At 35.6% G+C, this 17,958-nt stretch overlaps 1 protein-coding gene across 2 annotated transcripts in view; it reads left to right on the top strand.

The window, feature by feature from the left end:
* The window catches only part of UNC13C (unc-13 homolog C), a 515,697-nt gene that overhangs the window by 427,437 nt on the left and 70,302 nt on the right, over positions 1 to 17,958 (top strand). For both annotated transcript variants that reach the window (XM_008143163.3, XM_028147779.2), the window contains 2 exons: positions 10,318 to 10,406; positions 14,796 to 14,945. In XM_008143163.3, coding sequence (XP_008141385.2) covers positions 10,318 to 10,406; positions 14,796 to 14,945 — 239 coding nt within the window. The remainder of the gene's footprint in view (positions 1 to 10,317; positions 10,407 to 14,795; positions 14,946 to 17,958) is intronic.

Below are 17,958 nucleotides of genomic sequence, written 5' to 3'. Positions count from 1 at the left end.
GTTGGCTTCTAACCGCAGTGTTGCTTGCCTCGCCTACTGTCTGCGTAGTGCTGGCCGCTTGCAGGCCTGGCTGCATGACGCTGCAGCTCTCAGCCGCTTTAACCCAGCCAAGGTGGGGGCAGCTGTTCTTTCTTTGCAGGATGAGTCTTTTCCCTCTGCAAACGGGAAGAATGCCTGAAACCTTTTTTGGGGGGCGGAAAGGGTCACTCTCTGTACGGAGTCCAAGATGAAAACATTGCCTAACACGATGACCATTTTGTGCTGCTGGTGTTGACAGTGGCTCCCAAAGCAGTCACATGAGCAGTCACTGTGAACATCTGCCTGCACAGCGTCCTGTGCCCCATGTTGGCACATTCTTTTCCAATGCCCTATTTAGAAAAAATATCTAAAGGAAAAAGAAAACCATGAAATTCCTTCTCCTATAAAGTGATTTTCCAACATTCTTCCCTGCATACAACTTAAGAGCATGCTTTGGCATAACAACTCTCTGATTACCATGGAAAAGTTTTTTTTTTTTTTGTTTGTTTGTTTGTTTTTAATGTCACACAAACTCTGGAGCAAAAGTAACCTTTAGGAATGATGCCCAGAGTCTTTTCCTTAAAAAGCAGCTCAGGTGATTTTTTTATGTGCATATAGTTTTGGGAATCCTTATACTGAAACAAATAAAATGGCCCACCCATAATATGGGCTGACTTAACCCTTTGCACTCGCTTGCTTTTTTCTCGATTCCTTTATTCTAATGCTAACCGTGTCGAGTCACACTCAACATCCGAGTGCAAAAGGTTAAGATAGAATTTTCATTTTTTTATACCATGATCTCCAAACTGTATTACCTGTCCCTTTATCATGCAATAACAATAAAGTGATTATCAGGATGCCAGGTAATAATTTTCATTCATTGGTGAATGATCGTGTTATTATCCGACAAAAGCACTAGTAGCTCAAAAGCAAAACAGATATGTTTTGGTTTATGTTATTTTAATAGCTTCATTATTTCATGAGTATAACTTTATTACTTATCAATTGCAAGTAAATACCTAGTCTGTATTCATTTTTCATAAATTCATAATGCTATGGACAGGACTTAGTTGTACTTCCTTGATCTGCAATATAATTTGTACAAGTACATGAAAAATAAAATCTAAAATTTAATTTCAGGAAGTCATAATACTCATTATGAAACTCTACAGAACTTATTGATTCAGAAGAATTATAACTGTATTGTGTAAGCAGAAGGCACATCATTCCTTCACAAACCTGTGCTGGTGCAATCTTCTTGAATGGTAGAATCCATAATTATCACCAGGCCTACTAACCTATTGACAGCACTTCAGATTCTAGAAGTTAGCCATTATTAAGACATTTAGAGGAAATAGGGGGTTTGTTTTCCTACCTAAATTCTCTCATTCTGCTAAACACAGAGGAAACCAATTAGGTACAACAATAATGTTATGTTTATTAATGTGTTTCAAAAAATTTGAATTTTTTGACTCATCTCATTGTGGTAATCTTTCCTGAACAGGGCCAGGGAATCTGGAACATAACTCCATCTACCTTAAAACGTATATATTTTATTGAGCAAATTAATACTTGTTTTGCTTCAGAGATGAATATCTATAATAATTTTCATTTTTATTTGTTTTTTAATATGTTTTTATTGACTTTAGAGAGTCAGAGGGAGAGAGAGATAGAAACATCAATGAGAGAAACATTCATAAGCTGCCTCTTTCTCGCCCCCTACTGGGGATCAAGCCTACAACCCGGGCATGTGCACTGACTGGGAATCAAACCAGTGACCTTTGGTGCATGGGACAACATTCAATCCACTGAGCAACACAGACCCGGGCTTACTTTTCATTTTCATGATGAATTTGATGTATCAGTTAGAAATTGCATCTGAGTGCCAAAGCATATGCATGTAGCTGATTGAAATCCCTTGTAAAATATGTTAGCCATATGGACTCAGTCTTCAGCTATGTAGACCAGAGAGGACAGAAATTATCTTCTGTCATATTTTACTTAGCACTATCCTCTCAACTTTATACTTGCTGGTCAATAGGGGATTGAAGATCACTTCTTTATAGGGAACACTACTCCATGCCAGTAGTTCTTGAACGTTAGCATATATCAGAACTACTTGAAGAGCTTATGAAAACATTGCAGAATTCCATCCTCAGAGTATTTGATTCAATACATCTGGAGTGGGGCCTGATGATTTGCATTCGTAATAAATTTCCATGATGTTGATGGTACTGGTCAGGAAACCACATTTTGAAAATTACTGCTCTTTGCTTTTAGAGTAGCAATCAGGTATTTAAGAAATGGCTCAGAATACCTTTGTCGTATCCTAACTGACCTACTTAATGTATTTTGAATCTTGAGAACATATGGGATTCAATTGTTTGAATGCACCTTAAGACAATGTGCAATAGTGCAGGCAAATATTTGGATTAAAGAATATAATATTCTCAAAATATAGGTAGCCAATTTGTAGTCATAAACAAATATCCAGCATATTTTTAAGCATCTGGGACTTAGCTTACATTTTATATTTAATCTTATTAAAAGAGGTGGTGTAGTCAAAGAGGCTAAATGTTTAGTCTAAATGATCTGTCTCACCTTTACTCCTTAACATAGAGATCTACTTGATACATAAGGAGAATCAATCTGCTTTTTTATCTCTTTTATAGCAATTACAAAATAAAATTAGAAAAGTATTTCTTAGATGTCACTACATAATAGAATAAACAATTTTAACTAGTTGTATTATGTCTTCCTTTTAATTCTAAAATGCAATTTCCAAAGTTCTTCCTATTTAACTGAAGGGTCTCTTGTTACCTACTTTTATCTCTAGAGGGGTAAGAGTTGAGATAAAAAAATAAAAAGATTTCAAACCAAATGCATTGGGCTTCAAGAAGCTTACAAATAGTAAGACCTTGTAAAATAACAGAGCAGATATTCCTTTTAGCACCCATTGGAAGAGTTATTTAAAAGCCGACTCCCTGTTTTGCCTGGACCTCTTTAAGCATCTCTTCCCTTGGAATTGATCGCTTCATGAAAAACAGAGGTTAGAGCACACTGAATATGAAGACAGAATGTATTAGTTCATCCAACACACATTTATTTCCTGAGCACCTATTATGAACTATAAGTTTTACTAGACACCAGAGATACAATAATTACTAAGATATAGACCTCACCCTCAAAGAACTCGAAGTTTATTAAAGAGGTAAGGTTTATTGGGGAAGGACACCCCCCCCCCAACATTTTCTAAATTTGAAAATATACTTCAAATGAAAGTTGTAGTTGTTATATGATATACTCCAACAAAAGAAAACACTTTAAACCCATAGCCTTTAATTATGTAAATAAGGCTCAAAGGTGAGATGTCTTTTGGCTGAATGACAGTTATTTTTAGTTTCATGGCAGCTGATAACAAGAACTAAATTTTTGCATTGCTGGCCTTTTATTTTAGCAGTATGCAGATATTGCCTGGTTAATTTCTCCTAACCATCTCTTCAATTGGTTAACAAATAGGACTTACCATCTCAAGGCATTTGGTTGATTTGAAGCACAAAGACAGTTGGATTCACTGCATACTCTTTTTAATTAGAATGAAAGACAGCTAGTGATGTTTTTCAACTTTTTGAAACCAAGAAGTTAGAAGCATGAATTTATAGAAATACCTCTACTATAACAGTTCACTCAATTATTGATAGCATAAGAAAAATGCCATAGTCTAACTCTACAAACGGTCTTGTACATTCTTTGGGAGAGTATCTCCTCAGAGGAATACAAAATGAAACAAAAAACACACAGGACAATTTTGGTAGATCTGGGGCATATTTGTTTGTAGTAGAGAAGAACATATATTCTTTTATTTCTGACTAGAAGCCCAGTGCACGAAATCCGTGCACTCAGGGGATCCCTCAGCCTGTCCTGCACCCTCTCGCAATCCAGGAGCCCTTGGGGGCTGTCCAACTAATGGCTTAGGCCTGCCAGTCAGACATCCTTAGCATTTCTGCGGAGGCGGGAGAAACTCCCACCACCATCACTGCGCTCACCAACCCTCAGCACAGCTTCTGGTTGAGCTGCGCTCCCCCTCACTGATCACCAGGAGGCAGCTCTTGCATTGAGCAACTGCCCCCTGGTGGTCATTGTGCATCATAGCGACCAGTTGTTCTGCCGTTCGATCGATTTGCATATTAGCCTTTTATTATATAAGATAATGTACCATGTTATCCATGCTGAACACTGTAGATCTATAAAGTGATTTAGGGCATTTCAAAGAAAGTAACTTCCTACTGGAATCACTAGGGAATTTTTACTACTTTTCAATCATATATTTTAATTTGAGCCAGGCATTTTTAGGATAAGTAAATTTTTGGTCAAATAGAAGGGTTGGAGATAAGTAATCTTTTCAAAACAAAGAAATAACAAAAGCTAAGATCAGTTTATAAGAAATTGCTTGAAGTAATTCCTTGATTGAAAGCCACTCGGAGGATTAGCAGGTACTATTATCAGATTTGGACTTTATCATAACAACTTCAGGAACAGTTAAGAAGATGAAGTAGAAGAAGGAAAGCAAGGATAAGAACACAACTTAGAGATGATTACAGTATAATCTGAATAAGAAAAACTTTGCACCAGAAAAAAAAAAAAGAGAGAGAGAGTAGGAAAGATGGAGAAAACACTTCAGAGACACTATCAATTGTATTGGGTATCTAAGTGAATGTGAAAGGAAGAAGAGAAAGGTGTCAAAGGTGACTTTCACAATTCTGCCTTAAACAATTGTATGCTTTCAATCAAATTAAAGACAATAATAAGAGATAAAATTTAAAGATGGGCAGGTTAGAAGATGACTCTTTAATATGTTGAGCTTGAGGTCATCAAAGTAGAAAAGGCTAGTAGATACAAGGGAATACTAGACATGATGTGGCAGGCAGGTATCATGTTAAAGCTACTAGTATAAGATAATAGACTTGGGGGTCATTAGCATAGAGGTGATAATTGATGCCATAGGCAAGAGTATGATTTTTCAAGAAGAGAAACTATAGTGATAAAAGGACTGTGAATGGAAAATTGAAGGACATTAGTATTTAAGGAAAAATAGAGAAAAGTCAATAAAAGAGATAGACAAATCATGGACAGAAAAATAAAAGTGGTAGAAGAAGATAGTCTCTAGAGAAGCAAGAAAATAAAGAGCTTGAGAAACAACAGTATGAATGCAGGCTGCATAGGAAAAATAGTCATTGGACTTAGTAACCAAGAGATTATTTGTGACCTATATGTGAACATTTCAGTGGAGTATCTAGAGCAGAAACCACACTACAAAGACTAAATGCATATTTAAAATTAGGATGAGGAATTTGTACTTAAGTTGCAAGCAATTCAAAGAGTAGAAAAGATATTAGCAAGATGTCAATAGGAAGATAGTTTCAAATAGGTTGTTTTTTTTCCCTTTTATTCTACTTTTTATTTTAACATAAATGTTATTTGAGCACATTTATAAAATAGGGTAATAAAAATAATGATTGAGAGATGGAAAATAGAAAAAGGGATATTTAATGAAACAAAATCCAAAAGAAGGAACCAAAAGCTCAAGTTGAACAACATTTTTTCTTGGAAATGAGGCTTACTCTCTCATGGAAGTAGTGTAGCAGTTAGCATTTATTAAAAGATTTTCTGCAAAAATCTTGAGAAGTGTGTGAAACCTACCAGACTAATTATTCAATTTTGGACCCTGTGAAGATGAGGGCAATGAGCCTCCCTAATCTGCACTGCTTTAGATAAATAATGAAAAGCTAACACTGATGAGTTGAACATGCTAAAAGGTAGTCTAGTAGCCTGTATAACAGAGAAAGGAAATGAGATAGCAATGCACACTGGAAAAGAAATAAAATTCACACTAGAGATCCTTAACTTCTTCCATACAGTCTTTATTTTTTCAAGAGTTTGTATTGAGTCTTCAAAGGAGTTTAAATGCCACTTCCCAGCCAATGAGTTATAAATCTAGCTAAGACCTTAATGGTTGGTTTAACAATTGCTGTTGTAAGAGGCTGAGATAACATATCCTCCCTTTACATCTCTTAGGGAAAGATTTTGTGCTGGAAAACAAACATGCAGTGTGGGTATGGTAACCATATTTTTTGAGCCAAAGAAATATCAGGACATAATCTGACATGGTCTGGCAAGCAGAAAAATATTTGACTAACTTGTAACTCCAGAATATATGGTTGCCAAGGAATGAAAGATTCTATTAATAGTCACTGAAAAATATTGATTCAAGGAAAAGGAGCATTCTGGACATCAGAATTTTCTTTGAGGGAGTCTGTGCATACTTATTTCTGCCCTTGCCTCCCTCCTCAAATATTTGGTAAATGCCTAGGCATGCAAGGCACTGAGGCAGACACCTAGATAGGAAGCTAAATAAGATAGAGTTCCACCATGGAAGGTAGAGATTTATGAGAGAAGAGAGTGTTGTGTGGGCAGTAATAGGAAAAAGCAGAGCTAGTACAGAAGCTAAAGCTACTAACAGCCTAGGGTGAACATGTGGAGGAAGATTTGCAAAAGGAGGTGATAAGTGAATTTTCTTTTAATGGAAAAGTAGAAGAGCTTTAAGGACAAAGATTTAAAAGATACCTTTCCTGCTAGCTATCTTTTCCAAACAAGTTATTTATGTTACCAAGGCTGGATGGTATAAAATATCTCAATGGTGTAAAATTCAGACATTATATATGACTAAAGTTCATTCTGATCACTAGAGCCAAACTTTACTAGCCTAGATTTTGGAATTCTTAAACTTTCCATAGAGTATCTATAAAATCTGTTTTGTGACCTTTATTATAAATTCAGAATTTGATTTAGTATTCTTAAATTTTCATTGAGTATATTCCTCTTTACATGGATCCATTTATTGTTTAGTTTTTGTCAGCCATTTAAGTTTTTCAGGTACACGTGCTACTTCAGTTTCTAATTTTAAATAAATTTATTAACTGTGACTTGAGAATGCTTGATTTTTTTCTTTTTTTAGGCTTTTTAATAATTTGATAATGAAACAAAAAAGGTGCAAGTTCATTTTTATGTTTGCCATCATATAACTTATGAACTAGGCTAAGACTTAAACCTTTGTGAAAAAATTAGGTAGCTTCTGACCTTTCCAAAGTAGCCAATAGTTTATAATATATGCTTTTGTTAACTTAGGCAATAAGCTCTCAAAGCCCAGATTATTATTTCTTACAAACTCTAGGGAGTTTATAGGAGTAAGGAAAATTTCCTCAATTTGGCCATATAAAGAAATGGAAAATTACTCAAGAATTGGTAAATAGTGAGAATTTATTAAAGGACTTTCTGCAAAAATTTTGAGGAGTGTGTGAAACCTACCAGACTAATTATAATTATAAAACACTCTAATTATAAAACAATCTCTTCAGGCAGTCTGAAGAGATTGTTTTATAATTAGAGTATGGTATTTATGCTCATTATTATTGCAAAAGACCTACAATTCGAATATTGGACTCAAAATTACTGTTCCTATTTTAATGGTTTATGCTATGATTTGGATCAGATAAACATTGAATACTTAACTGAAACTAAACATTTTCTGGGTTTCTTTTATTTCCCTTTGACCTGGTTATAAGCATTCTGTCAGCACCTACTTAGAAACCCATCCTTCTCTCAGGAAATGAAAACTGTCAACCAACATTTAAATTTCTATAGTTCAACTATTTCAGATGTTCAAGTAATAGCCAATTATTTGATAAGAAATCTCCATTCACAGAATACCTAAAGTGGACTAAAATAATTTATGGGGAAATAGCATAATTTTACCCAACTAATTTATCTGAATGATTTTAAAAATCATTTTCTTAACAGATGAACAAACTATCTCAGAGTAGATATCAAACAAGTATGAAAACACAATCTGATTTTAAATAAGAACCAACCACATTTCCTGAAGGGAACCCTACTATCTGAGCCATTTCCTTGAAGATGGCAGATATGTAAGAAACTATCACCTACACCCACTTTTTCCAAGGTGTGGGGAACCTGAAGACAACCATGTGGAAAGGCTTCTCTTATATTCCCTATTCTGCAACATTTTTATCCAAATAAAATCAGATTAAAATTGGTCTTAGGCCAACATCATCAGTAAAATATAACAGCAAAAAATTCAGCTTGCATGGTTCTCTAGGATTGGGTCGGACAATCCACATACTTATTTTGTTTAAAGGTTGAGGAGTTATGGTTTATCATGCTTCAATGCATATTAGTGGAGGTCTTATTACATAGGGACTATCTAGTTGTCTTTATAAATCACTCCTTGCAACTAGTTGTAGCTGAGTGCAACTCCCAAGGACATTCTGGTTTTCCAACTCCTAGAAAAGCCTGCATTTGTTATGGTGGCCTGTGTGTCTGTAGGTAAGATAAATGGATTCCAAAAGAATCTAATAAAGAAGTAGAAACTAATCATATTGGCTCTAATAGAGTAGTAGAAACTAACCAATCCTGAAATCACCTGGATTTGAGTCAAATTTGACATCTAGGATTAGTTTGATATAACCAATAAAGCATTAGATGTCAAATGCAATTTTTTATTTCTATTCCAATGTTTTCAGTCACATCAATACAACCTAAACTACCCAGTGGCTAAGGTATAAAAATAATACTTTTCCCTAACAGTTATTTAATATAAAAAATGCTCTTGGGAGGATTACAGGATCAATGTATACTGGTTTTGTCCTTGGGCTGGCTCCAAGTATTTAAACTGATGTTGGGTCCTGCATGTATTTGGTAGAATCATAATCCTTAGATTATATTACTGTAAGTCCTCCTTTGATTTGTTCTGTTCCCAAAAGTTGGCTTTATCCCATTCTCTTGTTTTCAATAGTAGACCCACCTCTATAAGAACTATAGGTACTAATGATAGGAAACTAAATTTCTCAAGACTCAAAGGAAGATTGGCTTAAAAGATAATAGTCTAAATTTCCCTTTATATTGACTCAAAAGAGAATAGTCTAGATTTCCCTTTATATGAATTTCTAGCAGCTTGATACAATACATCTATGGAAAGTCATCATATTTACAACTCATTTGCAAAAACATAATTAAAAACAGGATAAAATATTCTGAATGCTGATAAATTTTGTGTTGATCTTAAACACAAATTACAAAAATATTCTTTCAAGATGGTAGATTGTTGTTTGTTTATTTTTATAGTGTAACATTTTGTAATATTAAATCTGCCTGACCAGTGTGGGTCAGAAATTGAGCATTGACCTTTGAATCAGGAGATCATGGTTTGATTCCCAGTCAGGGCACATGCCTGGGTTGCAGACTCAGTCCCCAGTGGGGGGGCATGCAGGAGGCTGATGGATGATTCTACCTCATCATTAATGTTTCTATCTCTTCCTCTCCCTTCCTCTCTCTAAAAAAACAAACAAACAAAACAAAAAAACATAGGTACTATCTAGTTGTCTTTTTAAATCACTCCTTTATAAAAACAAAAAAACAACAACAACCAAACACAACTAAACTAAACTAAAATCTAATAAAAAAAAATAGTTGGCTTTTAAAATTTGTCCTGTATGAACAAACATAAAAAATCTATTTTGATTTAATTAGTATGTTTTGCCCCCAAATTTGCTGAACAGCTTAGTTCCAAGATATAAGTACTTAAATATTAAAAGAGAAACTTTAAAAAATAAATGTGTAAAACTTTGAATCTTGAACTCTGAGTTGCAAATTGACACCCAAATAGAGAAATCAGGCCTGTCATTTTCAGAGAAACATTGAAGAGCTTGGATAATTTGTATATCCTGTTACATTTAAATTCATACTTAGAAAAATATGAAAACATATTTTAAGTGAGGTGCAATGCAGTTCTCAAAAATTAATTTCACCAGTTTTTTTTTAATGGGCCTATTCATTTATAGAGATATAAAGATGAAAATGTCTTTTGAAGCAACCCATATATTTAAGTAATGCATTGATAGTTTTTCAAAGTTATGACAATCAGACCCTTGAAGCTGATGTTGTTATGCCTTGCATCCCATTGATGCAAGCAGCAAAGGCTTTGCTATCTAGCTATTATTTGTATGCATGCGATGCATTTTGATCGATTTTTTCATTTATAAAAACTCCTCTGATTTATGTAGAATTTCCTAAATTTTGCATTTGGCTTCAAAGATAAAACAGGGGGAAAAATTCACAAGTGTTTTATTGTTTAACATTACTTTATAACAAGCAGAATACTTGTCGGAGAAAAGCATGTTTTCTCAGAACTCCAAAGTAATATTGTTTGTGGTCTCTCTGCAGTTAGATCCTGAAGCTAGTGCTATTCTGAAGGAACTCCAAGTTAAACTCAGTGGGGTTCTAGATGAGCTCAGCATCACTTACGGGGAAAGGTAAGTGGCCTAAGTAGTTATTTTATTATACTGAGTTTCAATTCATAGTAGTTATGCCGTCTGTGCTGTTTCTCTCCCCTGACTGGCTAAATCCATTTAACTTGAAGACTTAATCTAAGCATCATCTCCTTTGGAAAGTTTCCATGACCCTGCAATCTGTGTTATCTGGCTATGTGATCCTCAGGACACTGTGCATCCTTCAGTTGGATGGCACTTACAACACTGTGCTCTAAGCTATGGCTTAACTGCTTGATTCCCTCCCTTTACTATATGCTTCATAAGGGCAGAAGCCATATCTCATTCCTATTTGCAACTCTATGTTTAGAGCTTACCAATTGGTTATTGAAAGAAGGGAGGGAAGGAAGAAGGGAGGGAAGGAGAAAGAAAACCTTTACATACATAAGTCTGAGTTGCATTCATGTCATACATATCAATGTGGTTGTACTTTCAAATAACTGAACTGCTTCCCCATAATTGAATTAAGTCCAGATTCTAGGTTTTAGGGCTTAGAAGTCTTAATGAAACTACTCTGTGGGAAATTACTGACACATTCATATTTTCTCCATGTTTTAAAAAAATATTAGCTCTACTTGTCCATGGCATTGTTCTAAAGAGGGAGAAGTTTATTCTATATAAGATTCACTTGGTCCTCTAGAAAAAAACACTATCATCTCATCTTCAAATGTTAAAATAGATAAGAAAGCAAACACATCTTTGAAGAGGTTCTTTCATTTCATATATAATATGTTTTAAAAGTTTTGATTATTGATATTTAGAGAGAGAGAAAGAGAGAGAGGAAGGAGAGAGAGAGAAAGAGAGAGAGAGAGAAAGAAAAAGACATCAATTTGTTGTTCCATTTATTTATACATTCATTGATTCTCATAGATGCCATGGCCAGGGATCAAGCCCACAACCTTGGCCTATCAGGACAATGCTCTAACCAACCGAGCTACCTGGCCAAGGCCAGAACTTGGTTTAAATATTAGCTCAATAAATGTTGACTTACTATTACAAATTATGCATTCAGTTATAAAATGAAGATTAAAAATTACTCTTATGGCACGGACTCTTTGAACTCCACTCATTACTCACTGTGGTTTGGAAAGGTACATTTTAATGGGCATTTTATGGATTAGTTATGCCAGTTGAAATCAGAGACCAAAAAGTAAATGACACTTGAAAGCATCATATTTTCACTCAAATACAGGAATGAGGCAAAGTAAAGAAAAATCCCTATTGGCCTCCTCTTCAGGGTTAGAGGTGTGTTCTTTGTCTTTGCGGAGCCCATCCTCACAGTTCAGGTGCTGAGTGAGATGAAGCCTTGCTGTATCCAGCGTAGGGCAGTCACTCTGCCTTCTCTCTGTGTTGCTAGCTGACCTGGGTGATCCTGCTTACTTGACCTGGATGTGTATAAGGAAGTTGAAGGTTTTGTTTACCTGCAGTTGGAGAAACTGACATTGTCCCAGACATTTGGAAACTAATTGGCTCTGACTTGGGGGTGACACCTAGCGATGGTGCCTTCAGTCAGCTATTTTAGGCTTACCTCTTTATTCCAGTTGTGAATTAATATGTGGTTAGCAGAAAGACTGTTACCTTCAGCTAGGAAGGCAAAAATAGAGATTATTTAGCAAAGTGAAGGGGAGAAAAAAGTGGTCAGGAATAGCTAGGGGTGTTTGGAACTTTTTCTGAAATAAGATGACTAAACAGAATAGAAACTAGAATATAAATAGAAAAAGTATATTTAAATTACTTTCTGTAATATATCCAAGTCATCTTTATGAGCAAGTACCTTTTACTTTGGACCGTGTTATTTTGTTTGAAAAAATTGGAGCAAACTTCAGTTATGAAATAAGGAGTGGTGTCCTTAGGTGGGCTCTTGAAGTACTCTATTCATACAAAGCCAGCTATTTTAACCTAGATAGTGAAACTCCTGGTTACCCAATATCTATCTCTTCGGTAGTCGTTGCAAATAGGAAAAATCTAATACTTTGCTTACTTAGGGCTAGAATTATTGGAATAAATAACCCACATGTCATGCTTTCCTTATAAGAAGAATAATTCTTACGTCTTTGTTGCTATGGTTTGATTTCCCACACTACTAACCAGGTCTACATCACACACATGGGGTAGGTGGGAAGCCCGTAATGATCAGTGAGATCATGTTATGAAGTTAAACCGGATACTTTTATCTGAATCTTAAGAGTCTCAATTAGTGGTCTAGAGCTTCAAAATTAAGTGCATAATTAATTGCCCAAACTGCATTTTATCTGTTGTTATTAAAACCCACAACAAAATAATTCTACTATATGTACCTAGTAGGATGATTTTGCAGTAAAGCCAGGAAAGCCAAACCACACATCCGAAGGCTGGGTTCCTGGGTTCCAGGGTTCCTGACATGGTCACAGAGCACCCACCTGGGAAATGAGACTCAGCAATACCACTTCAATCTATCATATAGATGTTTTTAAAATTGCACAGCATGTGCCACTTGGGTTTTTGCTTACACATATATTTTTCAGTTTTATTTTTTGGATTTCCTATATTTATTTGAATGAAATATTTGGTACCAGCAGCTGGCTGGATTAAGTAAACAAATAATTCAGGAACATTTTATAGGAATTCTTCTATAAAGTGAGTGTTTGGCTTTTAAGATGCTCACAGAGTCTGTCATTTTTAACTGGTAATAACTCAAGCTGATTCCTAAAGACTTTTCTCAACCAAATAAATAGATAGAAAAAAATCTTCTTAGGTGAATTTACCAAAAATTGATAGAGATGAGATTTTTAGATGAAATGCATATGTTTGTTCACCCTGGACTGATGCCAAAATAGAAAGCCATTATCTCTGATGCACTGATCCCCTTGCTTCATATTCCTTATTCCCACACACAGAGCTCATTTCTGGTGGGGTTTTACCATATGGGTCTGTTGTAGAAATCTATTTATGCATTTTAGGAATGTGAGTATCATACCTTCTGCTCAGTCTATCCTCTACTGACTTGAAAATTTGTGCAAAAGAAAGTAGCTATCTCAAAAGTGATTATCACTACACTCTACAGGACCACTGATGACCCAGGGGTAAATCAACAGGTCAAAATGCCCAACATTACTTACCTTCCTTTTCCATTGCCCCAAATATCCTCCACCTCTACTCTTACTAAATAAGCATAGCACCATCTCCACCACCCCCTTTCTCACCTTCTTCACCATCCCATCCATCCTCCCCAACAAAAGTCCAAAGGCAGGTCTAGCCAAGTAAAAGGCGAATGGTCATGCATTTGGATTCCTTTGGCCCTGAGCCTGAAAGAGCATGTTCCATTGAATTAGATAAATATGCAGAGAGCCAAGAAATGAGCCACATCCATAGGGACATGCTGATATCCAAGGATCAAGGAACCAGATACAACTGCCAAGTCCAGAGGAACAAGAATGTTGTCAACAGTAAAATAAGTCACAAAGAAGGCACAAAGCAAAGATGGCAACAGGCCAACATGACAGCAGAAGTAGAATCAAGCCTTGACTATGCATTCAAAATTATGGAGCAATATTTATAAACCTGCTATAACAGGTCCAGGAGCAAGAAAAACACCCAATTTGAGATCATTTAAAATTTATCATAGATTTCCCATATTACTCAGTTTAATAAAACAGTCTGGAGTTCAGATTACAAATTATGTCTCCAGATGTATATTTGGGAATTACCAGTGTATTGATTTCATGAAAGCCATTGGGATTAGATATGATTGCCAAGAAAGTGATTTTTATGGAGAGATGGAGTGATCCAAGGATTGAGCCTAGATGATTACAATGTAGGGTTGCCAGATAAAATATAGACTATGCCCAACCAAATTTGAATTTCAGATAAACAATGGATAAATTTTAGTATGAATATGGGGCATACTTATACTAAAAAATATTCACTATCTGAAATTCACATTACTGGGTATCCTGTGTTTTATTTGCTAAGTTTGGCAACCCTACTCCAATGGCTAACAGTCAGGTAATAATTGAGAAGGAGCAGCCAGTGATGTTAGAGCTTAGAAGGAGTGGCATCTCAGAGGCCAAGTGAAGAACGTGAACCCAGAAACCAACTATCTTTCAAGAATAGTCATTTTCCCAAATAATTCTCAGAAGAACACCTCAGCTATTACTGTGAGAGATAAGGGCCAAATGAACCCCGCTCAAATTCATTCAATGTGAAGAGCTTTAGATGTGTGAGTTCCAAGTAAGCTTTCATTACAACAAAAATTTTTTTCAGCTGAACAATTAAATTTGAAAATTAATGAGCAAGGGAATTTACACTACTTGAAACAGATCAAACTCCTGTGGGTTTATGAGCAAAGAAAGGCATAAATGCTTTTATTCAGGTATTTATATTCCTTATTTTTAGTTTCCAGCTTATCATTAAGGAGTGTATAAAACAGATGGGATTTGAACTAAATCAAATGAGAACAAATGGAAATACTGCATCTAATAAGAACAGTGCGGCAATGGATGCAGAGATTGTATTAAGACCTCTCATGGACTTCTTGGACAAAACGTAAGTTTTCTACCCAGTTTTCTCTTTATTAATTACCCTAAATTTGACTGATGTGGTTTTAAGGGGAACAATTGTTTTCCTCTGTGTAGGACAGTTTTAAAAAGGCTTCTACAATATTAATTCATCAAAAAGCAAAACACTTTTAGTCCATTACTAGTGACCAAAATCAGGAGTGATTTTGAACAGGAAAGGAATCATGGAAATGAAACAAATATTGGTAATTGAGGAGGTTGCTATTCTGAGGGGGAAGAGCTTGAGGATATTATGCTCCTCAGAAAGCATATCGTTTTACAACCTGTTGGACATTAAAAAAAAGACTGAGTTAAGTCCAGAATATCTGATTTTGTGTCAGAAACCTACTGAGGCAGAGAATTGCACAAATGTACTAGAATTAACTCAGCTCAGAGGCAAGTAAATAGCTGCCCAACTCAACCTCCAGCAACTATTTGTGGAGTGCCCATCTGTACCAAACCTTAGTCTAAGTATTAGTGAAAAAGAGAAGCAGAGTCCCTGACTCCATGGAGATTACAGGTTAGTTGGTGGGAATGGGTGGAAATGGAGGCCTTTATGACCAACTAAGACAGAAGTCTTAACCAAAAAGTTTTGTTTGTTTGCTTGGTTGTGTGTGTATGTTTTGTTTTGTTTTGTTTTGTCTTCAAGTTTCTGCTCAGTCCCTAGTCTTAGAAGTTCTAATTTCATAAGTCTGGAGTAGACTCAAGGCTCCTATGTTTTAACATGTGTCCAAAATTGGGAACTCTTCATCTAAAGCAACCGGAGACATGACTTCTTAAACAGTGATACTTCAAACTAGAGTTGAAGGTAGAAGAGAAAGGCAAAAAATAATTTTGAATGCCGACCAAGGGACCGGTGTCATACCTGGAAGTTACATATGTTACTTCATTTAATATTGTTGCAGCAAATTAATGAATGCCAAAGGGACCAAGATAAATGAGAAGGATGTTATACTTCTCTTTAAAGATAAGAAAAGCAAAGAAAACCCTAGGGAAAACCTCTTCTATATATTTACAACTTCTATTTTAATTTCATTTTCCTTTGCTTATAATCTTACACAGAAGGAAAACTAATGTTCTCATCACTTTGATTTCAGTATTTGGTAGGTATGTTACGTCTTCTTTTCTGTCCTCTATGAGGAAATATCTAGAAGAGAGGTGAGTAGGTAATTAGCTTAGCAGGAGGTAGGCAGGCAAGTGGGGTGGAATAAAGAAGTAGCGGAAAGAAGGAAATAAAGGCAGGAAGAAAAGAGAGAAAGAAAGGCAGGGAGAAAGACTTCTCATTTATTTTGTTTCTTAATGTAGACTGTTACTCTTATCACCTACTACCTTATAGAACCCCTAAAGGTTTATTGTATTGTATGGATCTTTACTATGGGCAACACAGGATTGAACCACATGAACACACTACCATTTTGGTGCCCATGTGAAGGTGAATCAAAAGCAGGACAAAGCAATTCTGATCCTCTGAAAACTCCTACTGGAATGCCTTATGTTTTTAGACTTCTAACAGCAGTATATAGATATGTTATTTATCAGTAGCAAAACTTTGTATTTTTGGATATACTGTAACCAAAAATTGTGGAACATACAGAAAGTTTTAAGTTATCCTGATATTGTCAGCTACTAGCTGAGGGACCTTCAATCCATTTTACTGTCTATAAAATGAGGCTAATACATAAAAGTGAGTAAACCCTTCTTTTTAGTATATTTTAGAGTCTTATTTTACTCAGTTTTAATTTTCTATTTGTGATTATACTTTATTATGTCATCATACATATAATTATAAATATTAGTAAAGACAGTGTTTTTTTTTTTAAATCATATTAATTCTATTCTCAAGATTAGGACAAAAAAATAAGGAAGGTATACAAGTAAACACAATGAGGTCTAAAGAAATAATCTCCTGGTCAGACAATCAGTATAAATTTTATTTGGGTTGGGTTGTTTGTTTTTTTTTAATGATTTTTATAGAAAGAGAGGAAAGGAGAGCAGGTCAGAGAGAGCTGCCTTCAAACCGGCAACCCTATAGTACCCTGGACAATGCCCAACCAACTGAGCCACACCAACCAAAGCTGATTTGGGTTGGGTTTATAAAGATGGATTGGGTTTGAATTTATGGAAATGAGGGATGAACATTTCCAGGGGTTGGGAGGAAAGTTGGATATGTTATGAAAATCTTATCAACAATATGACAGGATATCTCTATGGTCAACTAATATACAGGGCATTTGACAATTTTCTGGTTAATTGGTTCTGTGATCAGAGAATCTAGACAGCTCTGGTTCCAAATACATACTTTTCGGCTTGTGTTATCAAGTTGGTTATCTCTGACTAAATTAAGGAAGCAGTCGCTAGATGCCCCATCTTAGGGTATGTTGTTGTCTTTCCTGTTATTTAAAATTAGCAATAGTGAGCTGAAAGTCTTCCAGGTAGCTCTGAGAAAGTCTCCTTATAAACTGCAGAGGCTCTCTTTGTCTTTGTGCAGCCTCTCTAAATAAGACATCTTATTTGTTTATGTTTCATTTTCTCTACCACAACCTCACCACTCTATAAAACGAGCTGTAAACTTCCAGCTGGCAGAAATCTCACGCAGAGCTGCAAACATGTCAATGATCCCATACCCATTCATTCAGTTCCAGTCTAAGCAGAGGTAGTTAGCACGCCAAGTTCATGAGCTGCCCATAAAAACAAGATCAATTCTTAAACTCAGATCTTTTAAAAATGGAAATTACACATCTGCTGGAAAAGTGGCAGATTTTTTGTGTCTTACATTATCCTAGGGATTCCTCTGAGGCTAGAGAAATCCTGGTGTTCTGCCGTGAGACATCTGCTGGCTTCTGCCCTATGTCCAGATAATAAATAGCCACTGGCGGGCTAGAAACGTTACCCTTGAACAACTGTTGCTAAATAACTGGGGCTACAGATTTCATGAATATGCCTCAGGGTTCCCAACTCTCCTCTTCATCCAGAGGAGGTTCTCATGCATTTTTTGTTGTTGT

This window comes from Eptesicus fuscus, chromosome 5, assembly GCF_027574615.1.
Source record: "Eptesicus fuscus isolate TK198812 chromosome 5, DD_ASM_mEF_20220401, whole genome shotgun sequence".
NCBI lineage: Eukaryota > Metazoa > Chordata > Mammalia > Chiroptera > Vespertilionidae > Eptesicus > Eptesicus fuscus.
This window is presented reverse-complemented; position numbering and strand designations above follow the sequence as displayed.